At 40.7% G+C, this 23,920-nt stretch overlaps 1 protein-coding gene across 1 annotated transcript in view; it reads left to right on the forward strand.

The window, feature by feature from the left end:
- Nucleotides 1-23,920, forward strand: part of MTA3 (metastasis associated 1 family member 3) — a 158,472-nt gene that overhangs the window by 110,829 nt on the left and 23,723 nt on the right. The window contains exons 10-14 of the mRNA XM_060117054.1: nt 9,931-10,005; nt 11,885-11,943; nt 18,280-18,404; nt 21,471-21,622; nt 22,487-22,709. Of these exons, the coding sequence (XP_059973037.1) occupies nt 9,931-10,005; nt 11,885-11,943; nt 18,280-18,404; nt 21,471-21,622; nt 22,487-22,709 (634 nt within the window). The remainder of the gene's footprint in view (nt 1-9,930; nt 10,006-11,884; nt 11,944-18,279; nt 18,405-21,470; nt 21,623-22,486; nt 22,710-23,920) is intronic.

The following is a 23,920-nucleotide window of genomic DNA, read 5'->3' on the forward strand; positions in this document are numbered from 1 at the left end:
TGTTTTCCTAATTTCATTGAGTTTTCTATCTGCATTTTCTTGCAGCTAACTCAACTTCATTAAAACAATTCTTCTGAATTCTTTGTCTCGGAAATCCTAGATCTCTATTTCTGTGGGATCAGTTCCTGGAAAATTACTGTGTTCCTTTTCGAGTGTCATGTTTCTTTAATTTTTCACGTTTCTCATAACCTCGTGTTAATCTCTGCATTTGACTGAGCGGACATTACAGACGTTACAGACTGGTTTTAGTGGGGAAAGACCTTCACCTGCAGGTGGGTGCAAGGGTACCAGGCAAGTGGGGTGCATTGGTTCTAGCTCCTGGGAAGGCCCATTGGCATAGTGCGCATTCAGCTTTATCAGCTGAGGTCAGTGTCAGTAAAGATTGCAACAGCCAAGGGTGCAGGTGTCTGCTGCAACAGAGAGGGCTGTTGGGGTCTTCAGTGGCAAAGGCTGCTGGGGACCTCCTGATCTCTCTTTCTCCCACAGCGTATGTCATCGGCAAGGGGACATCTCTTGGCTCTGGGTCTGGCTTGGAGTGCCCTCATGGTGGCAGTGGTGCCTGAGGTGTGGGCATGCTTGGATCAGCCCCTGAGCCAGGAGTGGAGTGTGTGTGCTCACAGAGTGACTGAAGCATATGATCTGGTTCCTGTGATGTGAGTGCCTGTTGAGCAGCCAGGGGTCTGGGGTGTGCACATCTTCTGGAAGGAGTACAGCAGCATCTCCTTCTCTAGGAGGCCAGCAGCAGCAGTGGTTCTTGATTACCTCGGTGGCAGGAGCTGCCGGTTTCTTCTGCAAAGGAGCCTGCTGAGGTCCATTCCAAAAAACGCTACAGAGTCCTCTACTGTACAAGCTACATGTAGGGATTCCTCAGCAGCTCTCTTGGGTGCTGCTGAGGTCCTCAGTGACCAGGGCTGCCAGGCTTCTCTGCAGAGCAGGCCACTGGTGACTGCAGTGGTATCCAGCGTGTGGCTTATACTGATAGCCTCCACCCTTCGTTGTTCTTAGCTGTTTCCAGATGTCTCAGCTAAAGTCCATCTCCTCAGTGATCCTCTCTTTGTACTCTCTGTGCAGTTATTCTCCATTTTTTGCTGCACTGTGTTGCTGTAGGTTCTTCTTTGACTCTTGCACCTTCCCAGGGCAATTTTCATTTGTTGATAGCTATCTAATTATTGGTTTTTGTGGGGTTACAAAGGCTGGTATGTCCTCCTCTTGCTGGCGTATCTCTTCCTGTCCATTTTGTCTAGTTTGTTGTCATAACGTTGTTCATAATCTCATTATACTTTTAAGTTCTGTGGGATGGATTTGTAGTGATGTCCCCTCAGATATTCCTGATACTGGTAATTTAGCTTTTCTTTTTTCCTCATTAGTCTGGCTAGGGGTTTATCAATTTTATTGATCTTTGCAAAGAACTAGTTTTTAAAAAATAACTAATTAATTAATTAATTTTTGGCTGCATTGGGTCTTCATTGCTATGCGTGGGCTTTCTCTAGTTGTGGTGAGCAGGTGCTTCTCTTGTTGCGGAGCGCGGGCTCTAGGTGCGTGGGCTTCAGTAGTTGTTGCATGCATGCTCAGTAGTCGTGGTGCACAGGCCTAGTTGCTCCACGGCATGTGGGATCTTCCTGGACCAGGGATCGAACCCATGTCCCCTGCGTTGGCAAGCGGATTCTTGTCCACTGCGCCACCAGGGAAATCCCAAGAACCAGTTTTTGATTTGATTGACTTTTCTGTTCCATTGATTTCTGCTTTTATGTTTATTATTTCTTTCCTTCAGCTTGCTCTGAGCTTCTGTGCTTTTATCTTTTCCTAGTATTTTTTTAAAGTTGGAGCTTAGATCATTAATTTGAAACTTTGCTTCTCCTGTAACCATTTATTGTTAATACTTTTTTGGCTGACAATGAATTCAGCTTTTGACTGAGAATGACTTCTGCCTTGTCTGAAAAACTTTACTGTCCCCTTTGAAGAGAGATTTCATTCTTTATAGAATTCATTAAAAATTTTTTTCCTCTTTGAGTATTCTAAAGATGTCTCTCTATCTGGCTTACGTAGTTTCTGATGAGAAGTTCCTATGTATGTAAATGTTTCTTTTTCTTGGTGCTCAAGATTTTCTCTTTACTTTTGTTTTACTACTACAGTATGAACCTGTAGTAGTAAACCAAAAGCCCTGGCAGGCTTTTCTTTATAATTATTCTACTTGTAGTTCACTGAGTTTCCTAGAGCTGAGATCTGTTGTTTATGTGTTAGTTTGTATAATTTGTATTGGTCTGTCTTCTAGTGCACTAACTCTTTTCTCGGCTATGTCCAGTATACCAATAAACTTGTTAAAGAAATTCTTCAAATATGATAGCATATTTTCCTAACAGTCATATTTTATTTTTATGCTTTTTATCTCTGTGTAAATTCCCCATCTATTCATGTGCATTGTCTGCCTTTTCAACTAGATCCTTCAGTATATTAATACAGTCTCTAGTTGGCCAGGTTTGGATTTTATTGTTGTTCTGGTTACCTTCAATGTACCACTGTACTGGAAGGCTTAATATTTCATGTACGACCTTTATATCTTTGAGCCTCACAGGGCCCCAAAGCTTAACTGAATCTCCCCATTTTTGCCGGATACGCAAAATCCTTTCCTGCCTGACTAATTCACCTACACCCCACTCAGCCTTGAACCTAATGGGTTTCACTTCCCTTGCCAGGAGGCAGAATTATTCTCACAAGCCAATCACATCCTCCTGTGGGAACCTTCTTCCGGAACCAGGGCATACCTCACCCTCTTGTTATGCAAAGCCACACTTCCACAGCCCCTACTGGGCTCACTATTCCCAAGTACAGCCCCTGTGTGGCCCTACATGGTGTGTAGTGTCCTCTTCCCCCAGACCGTGAGTATAAGTGACTAATAAACTGCTGTCAGTCTCATCTAGTTTGTCTCCAGTGTCATGTATTGTATATCTGACCACCTTCCACTGTCTTGAGGGGCAGGTCCCTCCCTTGCTGGTGGGATGAATAGGAGGTGAACTGAACATCCACAGACGTCATAGTCTTACCTATGCTTAATGTAGGGCCTGGAAAGCAGAAGGGTTTTTTTCTTGTGTTCCTGTCCCATCCTTAGCAGGCCTTGCACTGCAGAGCCTGTCTCCACATTTTGCCCTTCCCCCTGTGGTAGTATGCTGTTGCAAGTCCATGGTGAGGGTGCAGGGAGTTTCTTAGTTGTCCTGTTCCTGCCCAGACTTTGGTAGACTTTGGGTGCCTGAGTCTCAGTGGTGGAGCTCCCACAGCAATTCTGTTCTTCCCCCAGCTCCCTTGTGGCAACCGGTCTCTGCTTTGTGTAGCCTTTTATTAGCAGGGCTTTTTGGATGTGAGCAAATTTCCTGTCCCCCTCCACTGGCCACTGCACTTTGACTGGGACTTGGGGGTGGGATGGTTTCTAGTCCGTCTCCAGTGGCAGACACTTTTGCTTTGTATGAGAGAAGGATCTAAGAGAAGGATCTGGGAAGTGGTTTTCTGGCCTGGTCCCCAGTGGCAGCTGATCACCATTGTGCACACCCACACCACCACCAATGGGCAGGTTTCTTGCCCTGTCCCAATTCTTTCTGCTGAACATCTGATGGAGGTAAGGGTGTGTGTCGATCCCCTCTGTGCACTGCTTTATTTAGCTTCACCTTCTTACCAAGGTTGATAAGTTGTGTGTTCATTTTCATTCCTTCATTTTTCCTTATGGTTTCCTTTTTGATCCATGGATTGTTTAGAAGTAAGTTCCACATATTTGTAGGATTTTTTCCCCATATATTTTTCAGTTACGAATTCTGGTTTAATTCTGTTGTGTTCAGAAAACATACTTTGTTAAATACACACAAACACACATACACACACACACACAAATTTTACATTTTGAAGACTTGATTGATTCTACCATAGTATATGGTTTGGTTTGGTGAATGCACCATGTGCTCTTGAAAAGAACAGATATTTTGCTGTTAGGTATAGTATTCTATAAATGCTACTTGGGTCAAGTTTATTGATAAAGTTGTTCAAGTCTTCTGGAGCCTTACTGATTTTCTGCCCACTTGTTGTGTTACTTGTTGAGAGAGCAGTATTAAAAGTCTCTAGCTGGGCTTCCCTGGTGGCGCAGTGGTTGAGAGTCCGCCTGCCGATGCAGGGGACACGGGTTCGTGCCCCGGTCCGGGAAGATCGCACATGCCGCGGAGCGGATAGGCCCGTGAGCCATGGCCGCTAAGCCTGCGCGTCCAGAGCCTGTGCTCCGCAACAGGAGAGGCCACAACAGTGAGAGGCCCGCATACCGCAGAAAATATATATATATACATATATATATATATATAATTATCAGTTTAAATCCATCATTTTACCCTGAGTTTTCCATTTGTCCCATTGTTCTTTATTCCCCCCACACACTTTTTAAAAATTTTGATTTATTTTATTTTTTTGGCTGCGTTGGGTCTTCGTTGCTGCACAGGGGCTACTCTTTGTTGCAGTGTGCGGGCTTCTCATTGCGGTGGCTTCTCTTGTTGTGGAGCGTGGGCTCTCGGTGCACGGGCTTCAGTAGTTGTGGCATGCGGGCTCAGTAGTTGTGGCTTGCAGGCTCTAGAGCGCAGGCTCAATAGTTGTGGCACATGGGCTTAGTTGCTCCGCGGCATGTGGGATCTTCCCGGACCAGGGCTCAAACTTGTGTCCCCTGCATTGGCAGGTGGATTCTTAACCACTGCGCCACCAGGGAAGCCCCTCTTCCCCCTTTCTTGATTAATTTTTTATGACGCCCATTTCATCTCTCCTGATGGCTTACTAATTAAACTTTTGTTTAGTGATTTACAATATATATCTTTTCTTTCTTCTTTTTTTTTTTTTTTTTTTGCGGTACGCGGGCCTCTCACTGTTGTGGCCTCTCCCGTTGTGGAGCACAGGCTCCGGACGCAGAGGCCCAGCGGCCATGGCTCATGGGCTCAGCCACTCTGCAGCATGCGGGATCTTCTAGGACCAGGGCACGAACCCGTGTCCCCTGCATCGGCAGGCGGACTCTCAACCACTGCGCCACCAGGGAAGCCCTACAATATATATCTTTAATGTACCACAGTTTACCTTCAATCAAATTCTGCTTAGATCACATAGATTATAAGAACCATAAAACAGTACACTTCTAGTTCTTCCTTCCCATTCTTGTGCTTTTGTCGCCATACATTTTATTTCTGTACATGTAACAAGTCTCACAGTGCATTATTACGATTTCTTGCTTTAGGCAATCAGTGATCTTTTAAAAAGATTAATCCCCCGCCCATTTTTATTTACTTATTGTTACTTATTTTTTAAAAATTTACCATTTCTGCCCCTCTCCATTTCTTTGTGTACATTCAAATTTCCACCACCACCTATGGATTTCTCAGGTCTCCTCCACTGGCTCAGTTCTTTCTGATGAACACCTGATAAGAAATCTCTGGCAAATGTGTTTGGATTCCCCTTGTGTCTAGAGCTTCCACAGATGCTAAACAGTTGTCCTAGCCCACTGTTGACCTTTAATAATCTGGCAAATTTTTTTTTGTTCATCACCTGTTTCTTTTATGCTCTGCCAAAGTAAAAATACTTAGAGGCCTGTCTCTCCTTGGAGTGACTTGGGAATTTAGTTCAGTTGATTGTCTTGTAATCTTAGCTCTCTGATGGACTAAAGAGTTGGTGTGGTTTTATAAATTATCTGTTTCTTTCCTCATCTTTAGAGTGGGGATGACATTCTCTTGTGGATTTCTACATCCTAAACAGGCCCTGAAATATGCAGAGGAACTTGAAAATTCAAAGGGCAAAATAGCAAAGTCCTCCCATCTTCATACAGTGGAGTCCTTTGCCATAGAATCTCCTTTCAGCAAAGGGTATTTCCTGGCTGTTGTATCATTTAGACTTCAGTTGCAGATAACAAAATATTGGAGCTGTTTTAAACAGAATGGGATTTAACTTTAGAAATTAGATGCTTAAAATCATTGATAGGGTTGGAGAAGTAGGCTCAAGCTGGACCTCAGAATAGTCCCACAGAAATGGTTCCACAAGTGAGCTCTTAACCTCTGCCCCATATGGAAGTTGAGAAGCTGCTGGGTTAACTTCTGAGCCAGGATCACACTACTTTAGCCGTGATCTTGAGATCAGGAAACCTCCAGCAGCGTCACTGGCTCTAGAACAATTTTGTGCCTCCTACTTCTGCTGCAGCAAAATGGATCCCTTGTGCACCATCCACTCTATGCCTGCTTAATTCACTTCTGAATTTGTCTTATACACATACATCTGATTGGCAGAAATAAATCCAAGGGGGTCTTAGAAATACAACGTTTGGATTTCTAGCCTTTGTAGCATAAGCAAGTGAACTAGAGGGAAGTTGGAAAGGATACTGAACAAGTCATAATTAGAGATGACAGACTCCATTTGAGTGAGCTATTATGAGGAGAAAGAAATTTATTAAAGGCTGTCAGAAGGCTAACAGATGTTAGCCAGGGATCCACGTTTCGATGCTTCACAGACAGGACTTGTGAAGCCAAGAGCGGTATCTAACCCCACAATGGCAGTGCTCTAACAGGAACCCCACTACAACATCTGCTACCTCTACTCAGCAATCTTGCATGATTCTGTTCTACCTTGACTGTCAGTAAGTGCCATGTATCTAGGGTCTATTCTTAGAACACTTCACTTTTTACCAATTTTTGTATTAGAGTACTTTTGCTTATACGTGAAAGAAACTCAACCTCATCTAGTTTAGAATAAAGGATAGATACTTTGGTTACATTAGTCAGGGTTCTTAGTTGGTAAGTACAGAATTCACTATAATTTAAACCGAAAGGCATACAGGATATTAGGTTCTCATAAAATCTCTGGGAAGACTAGAGAACCAGGTTTGGATGCTGCACTTCCAGAAACAGTGGAAAGACCCATGCCCTCTGCTGCTTGGAATCCGTGCTGTCGGACATGGATGGCAGAAAAGTCAACACACAAGCCCCAGAAGAACATGATATCCCAGCCACTGTTCTTGCCAAACTATCCAGTCTGCCTGCATGCAGCCTTATTCTGATGTTGCTAACTCCTATATCTAAATGTCATGCACATTTGTCAGCTTGGCTAAACCTGGCCTGTATGTCTGCATCCTTGTTCAAGAGTGTCTGGGGAAAATGTATTTAGAGCTTCAAGGAAGGTAAGCTGGAAGTAGGTTGGAAATGGGTGTACAGTTTCTGCCACCACCCACTTCTTTGACTACTTAACATCCATCTTTGCCGTCTCTACATGCTTCCTTTCCAGACATCAACTTTAAAACAATAGTAATTATCCCTGAATCATTAGAAAATATGGTACTATCTCCTTAAATGGGGAGGCTTAAATTTAATGTCACAGCATCCATCTCTGGTCACTGTTTATTCCTCTTCTGGTTTTAGCCACACCCCTGTCTTTATAGCTTGTAACTGCTGCATTAAATTAGAAAGGTAAAAACACCACCACCAACAGACCTTATATCAAAATAGAAAGGGAACTGGGTGCAGAAGGAAAATAATTACACTGAGCCAGGAAGAAAACATAGATAGCTTCGTTAGTCTTCCGTTCTCCCTTTGTGAAGCTCTTCCTGATGCCTTCATTGCCATTCAGGATAGAACAGCACCCACCACACACACACACTGTTCTCCCCTCCATATCTTAAATGACCAGAGTTCTTAGTCTGGTGGGGTGACCCAAACCTTCATTCTTGAAGGTTCTGGGCCCTGGGTTAGAAGCAGTGTTTTGCGGGAGTAAGTCATTCATAAGTCTGTGTGTGCTATTGCTAGTCAGTAGTACAGAAAAGGCAAATCATATCTAGAATAATTGTCCATTCAATGAAAACAGGTAACTGCTATTCCCGGATGCTGAGAGTCTAATCTAACTGACATGTTACCAGGAATGGTGCCATGTTTGAGGCCCAGTGTACTCTGTTCCTTGCAGATTAGACACTTGGAGTAATCAGATCAGAATGGGTGAGAGGACATCCCTGTGGTGGCATCCACATGTGTGTCCATTTTGTTTACGTGTCCTTTGAGCAGTCATTGGGTGGCTAGGGAAAGAGGCTGGCTTATAGCCATAGGGATCATCTTAATCCAGCAGACGAGTGAAAAACCTCCTTTGCAGAGGAGCCTTTGTGAACGTGGGGGCTCAGATATCCTCACAGCCAGGCCCACCCTCAGATGTCTGTCCCACAAACCTCTTTTATAAGCCTCATTGTTACCAGTCGTCTAATCTCATTCCTTTCAAGTCCCTGATCATTGTGACAAGTAAGTAACCATTGTCCAAGGATGGGTGTGGGTTGGTACCTCTGGCCATCTCTCTTGCAACTCAGAGTAGAAAACCAGATGTCCACTCTAATGTTCTGCCCTCCAAAAGGATCTCCCTTCTTCACTGGGCTTCGCAGTCACTCCTGCCTGGGGCTGAAATGCTGCAGCAGTATAATTCCAGTGGGTGCCAGTACATCATGCGGAGCCATCTGCCACATTCGGATTTTTTCCTCTTCAGTTGACGTGTTGGAACTCCCATGAAGGCTGAGTGAGGGTTGAGGGAGAAATGATACTGTACCAGGAGTGGACACACTGAGATGTGACCTACACTACTCCTTGATGAGAGTGTGCTGGTGCTGAGTACAGCTGATTAGTACTTTAGGGCTTAGATAAAATCTGACTCGTGAGGAAGCTCAGGTTACAGGGTCACTTGGTTTTCTTTTCTCAGGTTTCCAAGTAAATTGCATGCCCGGGCCTATTTCCCAGAAGAAGAAGAATTAGGGGATAAGAGGTTTTGGCTTGCTTAAAACCCTGGAGACTGCGCCTCAGCTGTCCTGTGAGGTGTTGCCGTAGTTGGCTCCTTGACACCATCCCTCAGACACTTTCAGCTCCATTAGATTGCTTGTTAAATTGGAGAAAATTATATTTGCTTTAACTGCTATCCAAATGCCAGCTGTGCCGATCTGTTCCTGTAAGGAGACCACATTTGTTGAAGTTCCCACCCAGTTAAGTTTTAAAATAACGTCCTTTTTCTGAACTCCATTTATTTTTCTCTTTAGACCAAACAGGTGAGTTAAATGTGGAGATGACAGGAACTGCATGGTTGTTGTACATGTGGGTCATAAACAGACCCCTAGCTGCACTGAGGTCTGGGAAGAACTATTTTAACTCTAACCCTAGTGGTGCATTAGGGCAAGCTGGGAGTCAGAGGGTGCTGAGTCACCTCTCAGTAAAATCTGCCACAACAGCTAAAAATCGAATGTTATCAGTCATTTTGTTTGATCTGCCCTGATTTGCATCTTGGAAGACTAACAGATCTCCCTTTACAGAGGGACATATTAAATATATTCTTTCATTGTGGGTCTCATAAGTAAAGGCTCATTTGGCCATTTTGAATAATTATGGAAAATAGCAGGCAAGCTTCCTATTTTTCTAATATGTACCGCACTTGGCTATGTTCTTTTTCAGAGATTTAGGTTTTCATTTTATTTACAACAAAATAGATCAGAATAGAGCAGTTTTGGAAAGGATTGAGAAATATTATACCAGAGACCAATGACCCCCAGTTGTAGGTGGCATCTTTGGAAGTTGAAGAACTCAGTCCAGATTCTTTAAAATATCATTTCTAAAAATTGTACTTCCACCCCACCTATAGCCCGAGAAAAACTGAGTAAGTCATGAAATATTTTCAGTTGTAAGGTTTATAATTTTTAACAGAATGGGAGTTGAGAAATGGAATGTGTTGTATCAGCATCTCTAGCTGAATAGAACTTGTTTGGGGACCCTTTTGCTCAGAATTAATTTCAGTTTTTCAAACATTTCTTCTAGAATGCATCTTCCATGTGGATTATTACCTCCTTATTTTTAAGATGTGGTTTTAAAGGAAAAGAGTTTCTACGGTAGCTTGCTTTCATTATCATGTTAAATTTTTTTTCAGCTCCCTTGGAAATCATTGACTAGCATCATTGAATATTATTACATGTGGAAAACTACTGACAGATATGTGCAGCAGGTAATTTTTTCATATTGCTACCAATACAATTGCATTAAAATGAACTTTCTATTTATACATTAATATTTCTTAGCAATATGCTTAGTTTTAAATTTGTTTTGTTTGCTTTATCTTTCCTAGACCATTTTAAAGTACGTGATTTCATATCTTTAACATATTATTTTAAGATTTTAGTCTCGATATTTTCTTTACTTCAGATTCCATTATAATAAATATTTTGGACAGACAGCAGGGAAAGATACCAATAGAGAGGTATTATTTTCCTTGTAGGTGCCTGGTGCTTCATCTCTTTGTGAGTATAGTTGACAGGAATGACTTAAAATGTGTAAAAGATCTTCTGAACCCTCCTAGACATTTTTGTGGTTATACCCCCTAAGTCTTTGACCTTAACTGTAGTAGTTAGTCTTTACTAGTTTGATACTTCGTACATAAGCACACAACTTTTTTTTCCAAAATTATCTCTAAAAGCAGGGAATCACTTATTTTGTAAATTCTCCCCAAATGTCCCAAATTGAGGTAATTCTGTTAGTTACCTATTTTGAGTAATACTACTTTTGGGGGAAAGATACATTTTCCTCAAGTGACCTCAGTCAGTATATTATATTCTTCTAGTTAACATGTCAGAACTGGTAAAGAAAGGGGCAAGTATATTTAACACAGACATTATTTTTCCTAAGTATATGATCACCCAATGGCAAGTGTTAGATGCTATAAAAATACAATTTAAAGATCACTTAAAAAATTACCATAGTGAGTTGTTGAGGTTGTGAATAGTGAATAGATACCCATGGCTTGTTGAAAGATTCCCAGCATCACATCATATATAATTCAGAAAGTGTTCATTTCAAATTAGCATCCAAATCCCGGCAAGATGGTTCTTTAGGACATTAGTCTGCCATCTTCTCACCTGTTGGCTTTCCTAATAAAGTTGCTCTCCTGCCCCCACCCCCCACCCCCCCAGATACTTACTTCAAACAACTTAGGTAGCGTGAAGACCATGTGCTCTGGAAAACCTGCGTTATTCAAAGTGAAAAGAGTCCCTAAAGATAGATGGCGGCGATGATGGCATCAAGGATGGTTGAAAGTGTTTGGATAAAATTATTTCCAAAAAAGTTGGGCTCCTTCTTTAAAAGTTTTAAGTTGTCTCCTTAAATGTTTTTGTTTCCTTCTCATTGAGCAAATGGAGGGTTGTCTTATATTCTGATTTGTCTTCATTTTGAGTATCTACCATACATTATTTTCCTTCCCTATTTGCATTTATTACTGTGTTGGTCACTCTCTGGATGTGATTATATCATCTTTTCCCCATTCCTTTCCCTGCATTTGGCTCCTAGTTGGTTCCTAAAACTCTGACATGAGTTCAGACAAGCTTTAAAGTTTACTGCATGTCTCCCAACATCTCAGGGTACATGCTTATTTAATTGGACTTAGATTAGTTACTGTCTCCTCTTTCATGGACTTTGGAAACTAATCATCTCTGAATAATTTTCTAAAAGCAAAGGTTATGCATGTTTTTTTTCCCTCTGAGAAGGGCAAAAAAGAAATAAAATAGAAACTAAATGTGAAAAGTAAAAATAGTTACTTATAAGTCCTGTTTATCTACTCATGGAGGAATAGGAAACGGAGTTGTTCATTGCTTTATTTTTAAAATTTGTGTCTAAAATGTTTTTAATACTTGTAGTTCTGTACCTCAGAATCTAGTGATTTTTTTCTTACAAATCACTGCAGTTTACGTGCATGAAAGAAAAGCTCATCTTAAAAAGGCAATTTTTGAATTATACTTTAATGTTTTATTTTCTTGTGAATTTTTTAAGGCAGATGAAGTGGTAATAATTATTCGACATCGTGTGTAAAATATTTTATCTATCTTTTGAATTAGAAACGTCTAAAAGCAGCAGAAGCTGAGAGTAAGCTGAAACAAGTATATATCCCAACTTAGTAAGTAATGGAAATCTTTTAAAATATTTGCCATGGTATTAATTCTCTTCAAAACAAAATATGTACATTTTGGTCAGTTTCAGCCAAATTTGAATTTCTTTATGTATCTTATTTTCTTCCACTACAAAGCACTGTTTGCTTTCCATTATAGTGTGACTTAAATGACCTTTTTTAGAAAGAAAAATGGCTGATGGGGGAAACCCCAAGTCAGCCAACAAAAGGACCAGAGGAAACATGCCATCAAAGCTTCAGGGAGGATTTCCCTGGTGGTCCAGTGGTTAAGACTCCACGCTTCCACTGCATGGGGGTGCACGTTCAACCCCTAGTCAGGAATTAAGATCCCACATGCCACACAGCGTGTCAAGAAAAACAAACAAACAAACAAACAAACATAAATAAAAAGCTTCAGGGAAAGTGTTAGAAAACTAACCTATGAAAATATTATTTGAAGCAAATGTGTTTCAGAAAGCTAGCAACTTTTTTTTTTTTTTTTTTTTTTTTTTTTTTTTTTTTTTTTTTTTTGCTGTACGCGGGCCTCTCACTGCTGTGGCCTCTCCCGTTGCGGAGCACAGGCTCCGGACACACAGGCTCCGCGGCCATGGCCCGCGGGCCCAGCCGCTCCGCGGCATGTGGGATCCTCCGGGATCGGGGCACGAACCCGTGTCCCCTGCATCGGCAGGCGGACTCCCAACCACTGCGCCACCAGGGAAGCCCAAAGCTAGCAACTTTTGAAACTTCTGTATTGTTTAAAGTATTTTGTTTGGGTAATGTGCATTGCCCTTTTGAGGTATGTTGTTTATTTGGTTGAGGATTTTACATTGTTTGGGGAAAGGGTTAGGGGACATAATTAGAACCAAACTTTGTAAATATTGGATAAATAATGAATAGGTTTCAGTTGTTTCAGATGCCTAGCATTCTATCATTATTGTCCTTTTGGTTTAGAAATCATTGTCATATCCAAATGAATGCCAGTTTTCTCTTCATTTGCTACATTTTAAATGAATTACCTTTTTTTGAGGTCAGGAGTTTGACAGTTCATTTGTTCAGGAAAATTTATTGAGCACCATGTATATAGTGCTATCCTAGGTTCTTTGGGGATTAAAATGAAACTTACTACAGCATTCTGTGTACTGATTCAAGCTTTTTCACTCTTTGAGCTCAGTACAGTTGTTTTATACCTAGCCTTTTGTTTACTGAATTTTTTTTTTTTTTTTTTTTTTTTTTTTTTTTTTTTTTTTTTTTTTTGCTGTACGCGGGCCTCTCACTGCTGTGGCCTCTCCCGTTGCGGAGCACAGGCTCCGGACACACAGGCCCCGCGGCCATGGCTCGCGGGCCCAGCCGCTCCGCGGCATGTGGGATCCTCCGGGATCGGGGCACGAACCCGTGTCCCCTGCATCGGCAGGCGGACTCTCAACCACTGCGCCACCAGGGAGGCCCTGTTTACTGAATTTTGATATATTAATACATATTTTTATAAACAGGAGGCCTCATAGACACTGCATTGTTATATTTCTTATTAATCTTTTATCTCAAGATAGATAACATGTAATTTACAGGGTCCATAATTTTTATTCAGAGCTGTAATGTCCTTCCTGCAGAGTGGTTTCTAATAGTTTAGAAAATTATATGTTTTATTGGACTAATCTATAAAAGATCAACTCCCCAAAGAAAACACTGCTGTGATTCATGTGTCTTAGATTTTCAAAAACAAGCATACCAGCTTTCTTATACTTTGCAATACTGCCACATCAAAGGAAAAGTACATTTAGCCAGTTTTCAGCAAATAACCCAGATAATTGTTGCTATTCTGTTTTGCATTGACTTTGGAGTCTTGATCTAAGCCTTGATCTAAGTCAAAGACCAGTATGTGGGCCAAATCTGACCTGCCACCGGTTTTTGTAAATAAAGTGTTATGGAATACAGCCATGTTCATTCATTTATGTATTGTCTCTGTCTGCTTTTGTGCTACAATGGCAGTGCTCAGTGGTTGTGACAGAAATTATAATACCCACAAAGCTTAAAACATTTACTCTGCCAACCCCTGATCCAACTGAATGATTTTTAAAGATCAAGACAGAGTTTCTATTCATACTTTTTAAAAATGTTATATAAATCATGTATATAAATAGAATATATGAATTCTATTTATTATGAATTTATTATTCATAATAAATTCTGTTATGAATCTGTACTGTTGAGTTGGATAAGAATCTGAGTTCTTTGAAGAATTTCCCAATTAACTCTGAAATATTATTTTAAAACAAATAATAGATTACGTTTTTTAGGGGAGGGGATGCCGTGCTACATGGCTTGTGGGATCTTAGTTCCCTGACCAGGGATCAAATCCAGGCCCATGGCAATGAAAGCACCAAGTCCTAACCACTGGACCACCAGCGAATCCCCAAGACTTATTTTATACTGTCATTCTTTTGAGACTGGCAGTCTCCTATATATATGCAAAGCACTCTGTTCAGTACTAGAGGTAGACCAGTTAAGAAGACACGTTGTCTTCTGGAGCCTACGTTCTATTGTGGGGGAGACAGATGCCAAACAGCTAGTCACCCAGTGTGTTGAGTACTCTGATGGTGAAGAAGAGAGAGTGTGACAGTTTGTTCTGGGGACCACACTCAGTTGATGCTGTCAGGAAAGATTCCTTGTGGAGGTGAGTTTGAGTGAACTGTAGAGGAGGGATCATTCAGGTGACGGAGGCTTTCCAGGCCAATGGGATTGTGAGATGGGAAGGGGCAGAACAGAGTTAAGGAGGTGAGAGAAAGGCAGTGTGGCTGGTATGAAGAGAGTGGTGAGCCATGGGAGGCCAATGTGGTAGGCAAGGGCCAGGAGTTAGCCATCTGATAAACAGTGGAATTGGATTGTAAACAAGTATCATGATTAAATTCCTACGTACTTTAAGATTACTGGCTACATTTTGGAAAATGGTATGGGGAAACAGGGGAGTGGATGTAAGAACACCAATTATGAAGTTCTTGGAGAAGAAAGATGATAGTAGCTTGACCCAGAGCTGTGGCCTGGAAATGGTATGCTACTTAGAGGTGATTGACTTGTATGGAGAGATAGAGGGGAGATATCAAGCTGAGTCCCCGGTTTCTGGCTAGCTCAATTAACTAGGTGGATTGCTGTGCTATTCACCATGATGAGAAACTGTGGCAGAGAACCAGGTTGGGTCATTTTGAGTTTATTTTCTCCAAAAAGAGGTGTTGAATATGCTGTCAGATATATTGGTCTTAAACTCAGGAGAAAGTTCTGGGCTAGAGGTCCATATTTGAGCTTCATCAGCCTATAATATTGTGCTTGAAACTATGGATGAGATTTCTTAGAGTAATAAGAAAAAAGAGCCTTGGACCAAACTTGAGGAAATCTGTTCAATATATCAGATAGAGTATGATAGCTGAAAAAAGGATAGCCAGGTGAGTGCATTATCACAACCTGAGAGAGGAGTGTCTTTCAAGGAGGGAAAGAGATTAATGGTGTCAAATGCTAATGAAAAATAGCCAGGGAATTTAGCAACATGGAGGTCGATGGTAATCTTTAATAGAGTGCTAAGGGCTGCAGACAGTGAAGATTAGCAGCTCTCAGGTAAACTGGCTGGAAAAGGCAGTCGAGACAGTTCTTGGCATTGAGGGGTGAGTTTGGATAGAGTAATGGGGGAGTTTTTTAAATATGAAGAAATGGAGAAATATGTTTCTATGGTAGTGAGGAGGGTCCAGGAGAGAGAATCAAGTGTACAAAGTTCTCAAGAGGGCAGGAGGGCTGCAATCTGGATCATAGATGAGGGGAGGAAAGGTTTGGGCATTAGATAAAGGAAGGGCAGTTTCATATAATGCAGCTTTAAAAACTTTTAAAAAAAAGTTTGTCTTTATTCAAATGGTCACATTGACATTAACCACTTGTCCCCTGAGAAGTAACCTGTAGGTACTTGGTTTTGCAGAACATGTTTCAAGTGGTTCACCTGTCTATATTCCATCTCTGCACACTCATTTTCCTTTTGTGATTATTAGAATTAAGGTCAGTGGTTTATTCAGTCAAATAACATTCTAGATTCAGTTGAACAACTAACGTTGTGTTTACTCTCATTCTTTTTCAGGCTGCTCAACTGTAAATTTGTATTAGCTCTCTTAACACATACATTTTGCCCTGTGTAAAATGTCAGAAATGTTCATATTTGGAGAAAGCCTTCTGACATTATCAGCCATTTGACTTCAAGGGGCTACCACTTCTTTCTATGTATAGTAGATTTTAAAAATCAGAAATATTTTTACATACCCTTGGAAATCTTAGTCATTCTGAATCACCACTTTTTTTTTTGCGGTACGTGGGCCTCTCACTGTTGTGGCCTCTCCCGTTGCGGAGCACAGGCTCCGGACGCGCAGGCTCAGCGGCCATGGCTCACGGGCCCAGCCGCCCCGCGGCATGTGGGATCTTCCCAGACCGGGGCACGAACCCACGTCCCCTGCATCGGCAGGTGGACTCCCAACCACTGCGCCACCCGGGAGGCCCTGAATCACCACTTTTAACTTTGTACTTTTCCAACTGAAAACTGTAAGAGGAGAAACACGTTCTGTCTGGTTTAAAATGTGTCTTTAAAACCAATTTGTCTTCAAAATACATTGCTGGCACAGATTTGAAGTGTAAATATTAGCCCTGTTTATAGAATAGGGCCCTCAGTGCACACAGAGGTTAAATGATTTCTTCTGGGATGGCGATGGGGCGTCAGCTAAGAATTACAGTAACAGTGCCAGAAAGAAATCTTATTTTTTTAAAAAATTTATTTATTTTTATTATTTTTGGCTGTGTTGGGTCTTTGTTGCTGCATGCAGGCTTTCTCTAGTTGCAGCGAGCGGGGGCTAATCTTCGTTGTGGTGCGTGGGCTTCTCATTGTGGTGGTTTCTCTTGTTGCAGAGCACGGGCTCTAGGCGTGCGGGCTTCAGTAGTTGTGGCACGTGGGCTTCAGTAGTTGTGGCACCCGGGCTCAGTAGTTGTGGCTCGCGAGCTCTAGAGTGCAGGCTCAGTAGTTGTGGCTCACGGGCTTAGCTGCTCTGCGGCATGTGGAATCTTCCCGGACCAGGGATCAAACCTGTGTCCCCTGCATTGGCAGGTGGATTCTTAACCACTGCACCACCAGGGAATCCCAGAAAGAAATCTTAATTTGTTGTCAGGCCAAGGTTACATATTAGGCTTTCACTGGTAAATGTAAGTGTGGGAGTGAGAAACAGCAAAAAGGAAACTCACGAGCCTACTCTGTGCTGAAACTCCAGGTGTCTTAATAGTTGTGAACTCTCATTACTTCACAAGCCACAGGAAGATAGAGTATGGTCTGCATTTAGTCATTCAGCATTCATTACTAACAAATAATTTGCTAATTTACTTGCTTATTTTTTGCCCAGCAAATAGACATGAAAGCTCCTCTAGAATGCAAGCTCCTTGATGTCAGCACTTTTGTTTACTGGGCACTGAATAAATATATGTTAAATGAATTATGAGTGTATTGAGGACATACTATGTACACTTGTACAGTATTCTTAGGCATGGCTGATAAGCAGGGGAGCTAGGCTACCCCAGATGGGAAAAAGTGAGCCATGTTTGCTCAGTAAATACCAAGACAATCTGGGTTACATGTCTGTGAGGAATTATGGCCTCTGGAAATCGATAGATATAACTTTTTCCTCTTAAAAAGAAATGCCTCAAATACATTTATTGGTTTTTTTAATTTCAAATGCTACTTAATCTTCGTCATAAAAATTCAAACATAATAGAAATCACAAGTGGTCACAATCTCCTGAAATGCTGACTTTTACCTCTCGAGATATGCCTTGCTGATATCCACAGTGTCTCTGTTGGGCATGTGGCTTTCGTGTAGTTCCCTTGAGAGCCAATGCGTGGAGTCAGCAGCTGTCACACCAGCAGCAGGAATGGGACAATGGTTTTCTCTAAACACTACACACTACCCTTGGCTTAATTATTTAATCCAAAAATTATATTCTCAGGAGAATTTATGATAGGTGATAAAGTTTAATAAGTTGTATCTTTCAAATTTATCAGAGGGTGTCCTAAGGAAATTGTGTTTGAGTGGAGAAGAGATACGGTGTATTTATTTTGTGAGTGTCAGGCTTAAGAGATTGGTTTTTACATAACGTTGGTTTGTAAAGATAACTGGTTTGGGTTCCTTTTAACACCTTACTTTTACCAGTTTATTTCTTCTTCACCAAACATTCAAATGTTTACTTATGTGTAGTTAAGATAAATCAATAATGAAATGTAGAGCCTTTTACCTTGTTATGCAAGTCATTTTTATCACTTCACTTTATATTTCATTGAAAGCAGCAAACCAAATCCCAACCAAATATCCACCAGCAATGGCAAACCTGGTGCTGTGAATGGAGCCGTGGGAACCGCATTCCAGCCGCAGAACCCTCTCCTAGGGCGAGCCTGTGAGAGCTGCTATGGTAAGTTTTCTCCAGTAGGGCTTCCCCCGCTCCTTTGATGCCTGTTGTGGGTGAAGGGAAGGGAATTGTGCTGGCACTGCCGGGCAGGAGGTGTGAGAGGTCAGCACTGCGCAGAGGGCAGAATAGTGTAGCCTCAGAGTGAACAGGTGCCCATCCTTACCTTCCACTTGGACACTGAGTTTAGGTATTGGGTTTCCTTTGATTTGCTTCTGTGGTGTCCTGGGTTTGTTGAGCAGTGTGTGGTAAGCTGTATTCAGAGCTGTTATTAGCTTTGTGCAAATCATGGTCCCACGAAATATACCAGACCCCCTTTTGGTGTTTCTCAGTATGTTTTGACAAATTAAAGGCTCCAAATAATTCTGTAGGAAAGACCTGCGTGTGGATAAACTGCTATTTGTAATCCTCAGATGAGTTTCCCTTAGAGCACTGGCTTGGGAGATGCTGTTTTATGATAATTTTGGCCTCAGGGCCCCAGTCTATTTATCAGTATTTATCCATGTAAAAAAAACTACCCAGTGCCGGCAGTATTATATTTGCCCTGGATGTTAAATTGGGTTGGTGAGATGAACTGCTAGGTAGTCGACACTTTTTTTTTTTGGCTGTGCCTCGAGGCATGTGGGGTCCCCCAAACAGGGATTGAACCCATGCCCCCTGCAGTGGAAATGCTGAGTCTTAACCACTGGACTGCCAGGGAAGTCCCAGATACATTTTTTATATTTATTTAAAACCTCAAACGACAGTATAATCTCTTAAATGGGACATTGGTGACACGGTCATCTTATGTTTCCTTCCAATCATAGTGGCCCGGGGTGGAAGAGGGAAGGACACTCATATTTATTAAAAGTCTACTTGGTGCCCAGTTTTTGTCTCTCAGCAGCTCTTGGGGGCTGGGGGCGGGTAGGCTGCTGCCCTAAGGACATAGGGATGAGGGACGTTTTTGAGTCTGCTCCATACTCCACACCAGGCTACAGCATTGGAAAAGGCTTTCAAAGCCAAATCATATAATTATCTTTCCTGCAACCAAGGAAGGTGTGAGCCAGGGAGATTGCTATCTTCATAGAAATAGCATGTCTAACCATTTTCTGCACTATGGGAGAACAAAGGGAAACACTCTGTGGAAAATCAGATTTTTTTAAAAAATAAATAAATATTTATTTATTTATTTATTGCTGCGTTGGGTCTTCGCTGCTGTGTGCGGGCTTTCTCTAGTTGCAGCGAGTGGGGGCTACTCTTTGTTGCGGTGCTCAGGCTTCTCATTGCGGTGGATGGGAGCAGAGCAAGGGCTCTAGGCACATGGGCTTCAGTAGTTGTGGCACGTGGGCTCAGCAGTTGTGGCTCTCGGGCTCTAGAGCGCAGGCTCAGTAGTTGTGGCGCATGGGGCTTAGTTGCTCTGCGGCATGTGAGATCTTCCCGGACCAGGGCTCGAACCCATGTCCCCTGCATTGGCAGGCGGATTCTTAACCACTGTGCCGCCAGGGGAGCCTGAAAATTAGATTCTTTTGGTCAAAATTTTACATGGATTGCATAACTGTTTTTGAGTTGGCAATTAGATTTTGAACTTCATTTATATTTAAATGAAAATAAGAAGAATCCTGCAGACAAGTGGTAGTGGCTTAATGTGTCTTATTTTTGCCTTACAAACCCCTTTCATGTTAAATAATTATTTCACCATTTTTATGTGTGCATGACAAATAAGCAATTTTAATTTTAGGTCCATGTATTAAATAATCTATTATAAAATGTATCTTACTATAATATACATATAAGTTTTATCTTTATAGAAGGATAGAATTTGGTGTTTTCTATTTGTCACTTTCATTGAATTTGAGTTAATTATATAAAGAGAAAGACATTTGTTGACATACTAAAATGACATGTCATGATTAATTTGGGTGAAAATGTATATTTAAATATGAGTGAAATTTTATTTTCAGAATCCAAAATAGGCCCGTGCCTAATATTTAGGATTCTTAAAATTTGTGTTTTAAAAAAAATCAGCTTATTTTACTATTTGTTTTTAAATTACAAGAGGAAAGGTTTTTTAGGCTGCTATTTGCAAGGAGTCCTCCCAAAATAATACATGATGGGTTCACAGTATCATTTTCAACAAACTAAGAGTTTGACTATAATGATCACTATATCTTCTCTTTTTGACATTGGTTTATGAAGTGTTAGTTGACACCCTGATGTGCTGTTTGAACGTTTTGACCTGATAAAGGTAACTTACAGATCAAGGGAAGGATATTCCTCGGCAAACTTACAGAATCGTAATTTTATGTACCTTATTAACTTAGTGTTCATCATCAGTGTTTTCTGTCTTAAACTTCAGATCCATTGTGGGAATACTTTAAATGTTATATGGCAGTATTTTAAACTTCAGAGCAAAGCAGCACAGGTTTGTAGTTTTTAGCTCAGGAATGAATCAATCGAGCTATCAGGTCTTAAGCATGCCATGATCTTGGCTACACATGCTCACTTGACAGGGACTTAACAGTCTGGAAAAGGATTCTGTTTTTAAAGAGAGAAAAAGTAAAATAATTATTTTATCTATTGATTAAAATAACGGAATGGAAAACAGATACCTGTTTCTGTCAGACTTCTACCTTTATCTGAGGGGTCCCTCTAAGCACTTTAAACCCTGAGGTAGTTTCTGAACCACAGGTTTGAAAACCTGGATTTAGTTTAGTAATACCTTTCTGATAACTTATTTCCAGAAATGTACACAGTATTTTTAATATTTAATATTGTACAAAATGTTTTTAATGAACCAACAAAAACTCCTTCAGCAGCACAATGTATAATATAGGGCACTTCACCTAATGGCCCCTCTTAGTAAGGGCCACAGGCACTTGATATCTATAAAAATAAATGGTTTAATGAATTCTCACTTGAAAAATACATACATGTATTAGACTTTCCTGTTTGTTGGGTAAACTGGAAGAAGAAAAATAACATTGTAAACTAAAGATGGCTTTGCAATATTTTTGAAACATTTGACCTTATGTGTATTGATATTACAAGTTATGTCACATTCTTTGTTTTTTCTTATTTTTCCTCCATCTTTAGCTACACAGTCTCATCAGTGGTATTCTTGGGGCCCACCTAATATGCAGTGTAGGTTATGTGCAACCTGTTGGCTCTATTGGAAAAAATACGGAGGCCTAAAAATGCCCACCCAGTCGGAAGAGGAGAAGTTACCTCCCAGCCCAGCTACAGAGGTACACAAGCAATAGTCTTTTTAGTGTTGAGAAATGTAGTGTTTTTCAGCACCTGGATCATTCCTTGCAAACAGAAGTACAGAATAGGATAAGTGAAAAACAAACAAAGCTATTATAGCTAAACGTAGTACTGAAATGTTGAGGGTGGGTATGGAGATAGGGGCAGGGACAAATCCAATTTTTTCAGGTATTCAAAATATCCGTCTTGAGAGATTACTCAGAAGAAGAACAATGTGTGTGCGAGGTGTTAGCCTGAGTAGAGAGCTTACAAATTAAATACTGGTTTTAATGGCTTTTTTGGACACAGTTTGCAACCTTTCAGTACTGTTGAAAATGTGTTTCATTGCATAAAGTAATAAGTGCAAACTGAGCATTCTTTCTGTCCCTGGGCTATCGTAGGAGGGACAAGAAGGCATGGACTCAACCTTGAGGTGAACAACAGTTAAAATATGATTTTGGTGTAATTCTCGTAGATGGCAGATATCAGGCACCTATGTCTACCAGAGGGAGGTTGTTCTTTTTGAGAGCTAACAAGATTTAAGGACCCCCTTCAATACTTTTTTTTAAAAAATAGTCTCTCCCCTGACAATTTTTTACTGTTGTGAATGTGATTTTGGATTGTTAAGGTCAATTTAGGAGAAAAAAAATATAGGATCACAGACACCCTTACTTCCACCCAGTTTCCTTCTCTACTCCCCACCTCCTACTCCAAAGTACATACTTTTAAATTCTCAACTCCGTAATAAGTTATAGATTCTTCAGTGAAAGACTTAAAAACTGCGCTTTTCTTTGAACAGGATGCAAGGAGTATTGTATTTTGACAAGTTCTGTTCTTTACATGTTTGTTGGTGTCTGATTTTATAGGACCCTCGAGTTCGAAGTCACATGTCTCGCCAGGCCATGCAGGGGATGCCGGTCCGAAACACTGGGAGCCCAAAGTCTGCAGTGAAGACCCGTCAAGCTTTCTTCCTTCACACTACATATTTCACAAAATTTGCTCGTCAGGTCTGCAAAAATACCCTCCGGCTGCGGCAGGCAGCAAGACGGCCGTTTGTTCCTATTAATTATGCTGCCATTAGGGCAGAATGTAAGATGCTTTTAAATTCTTAACCTTATATGTTGTGCTTCTGACCATTTCCTCTCTTTCCCTCTCTCTCTCTTTTTGTTTTTGTTTTTGTTTGCAATAAACATAAGTTCTTGTGTACAGCCTTTTATTTGGTTTATTTTTTTTTAACATTGTTTTGTCTGCTGCCATTTGTATAATGCCAACCTGAAAACATTGAAACTTCTGCAGTCTTTATGAGAAAGTAGTGCTCAGCAAAAGATTGATGGGAGGTGATCCTATCCAGTGGGGTTTTGTGATGGAATTACCTGAAAGCCCTTATCGAAGAGGGATTTTTACCTATAAGGTAGAATAAAATTTGCCAATTTACACTAATGAGAAATTGTATGTCTTTGTAAACTTCTCAATTTCCCACAAACCTTTTACAATTATCATACAATATTCTGGAAATTCATGGTGTTTCATAACAAATTAGAAGATTTAGCAAATTATAAATGAATTTTAAAGTTTTTTGGGTGAATTTTCTGAAAAACACATTTAATTTTTACAAGCTAGTGTCTGAATTTGTGGTTGAGCATTCTTTCTATTTGTCCAATTTGGTTTCCATTTCATAATCATATACCATATACATTACTACATAACATTTACATGACTTTATTACTCATTATCAACACATTCAGTGTTGCTTATGTTTTTTTGTTGTTGTTAGAACAAAGGTCATATGTACCTATGAATTGCAGGTTGTTCTGTTATTACCATGTACCCCTAAATGTGTCCATAATTTGTGTGTGAACTCTGATTCTAGTCTTGCTACTTTTAGTTACATTCCTGTTTAGCATGTTAGAGCCATGAAACTTTTTTTCCCTATGGGATGAGAAAACTTGCTGTCTGGCTTAACAGGTAGGAAATCTTAAAGACATTCGGTAGATAACTCTATCTGTGAGATAAGAAATTTCTTATTATGAGATGTTCCATTTTGATTTAAAGAGGGTATCGGTAAAAGGAGTGATGATTGAAAAGTGTTTTTTGTTCCTAAAGATAATTTTCAACAGAACAGTTGAAAGGCTTTAAAACTTACAGGTAAAAGCTTTATAAGAAGAAGAAAAGTGCTCTGTAAAGTGAGTAGAAATTGCAAGTAATCTCTGCGTCCCATGGAGGGGAAACTTAGCTACATGAAACTCATGTATATGTGAGAACTTAGGCATGTATATTGAGGTTTTGTGCTAGCATTTCTG

Source organism: Mesoplodon densirostris, chromosome 14 (assembly GCF_025265405.1).
Source record: "Mesoplodon densirostris isolate mMesDen1 chromosome 14, mMesDen1 primary haplotype, whole genome shotgun sequence".
Taxonomy (NCBI): Eukaryota; Metazoa; Chordata; class Mammalia; order Artiodactyla; family Ziphiidae; genus Mesoplodon; species Mesoplodon densirostris.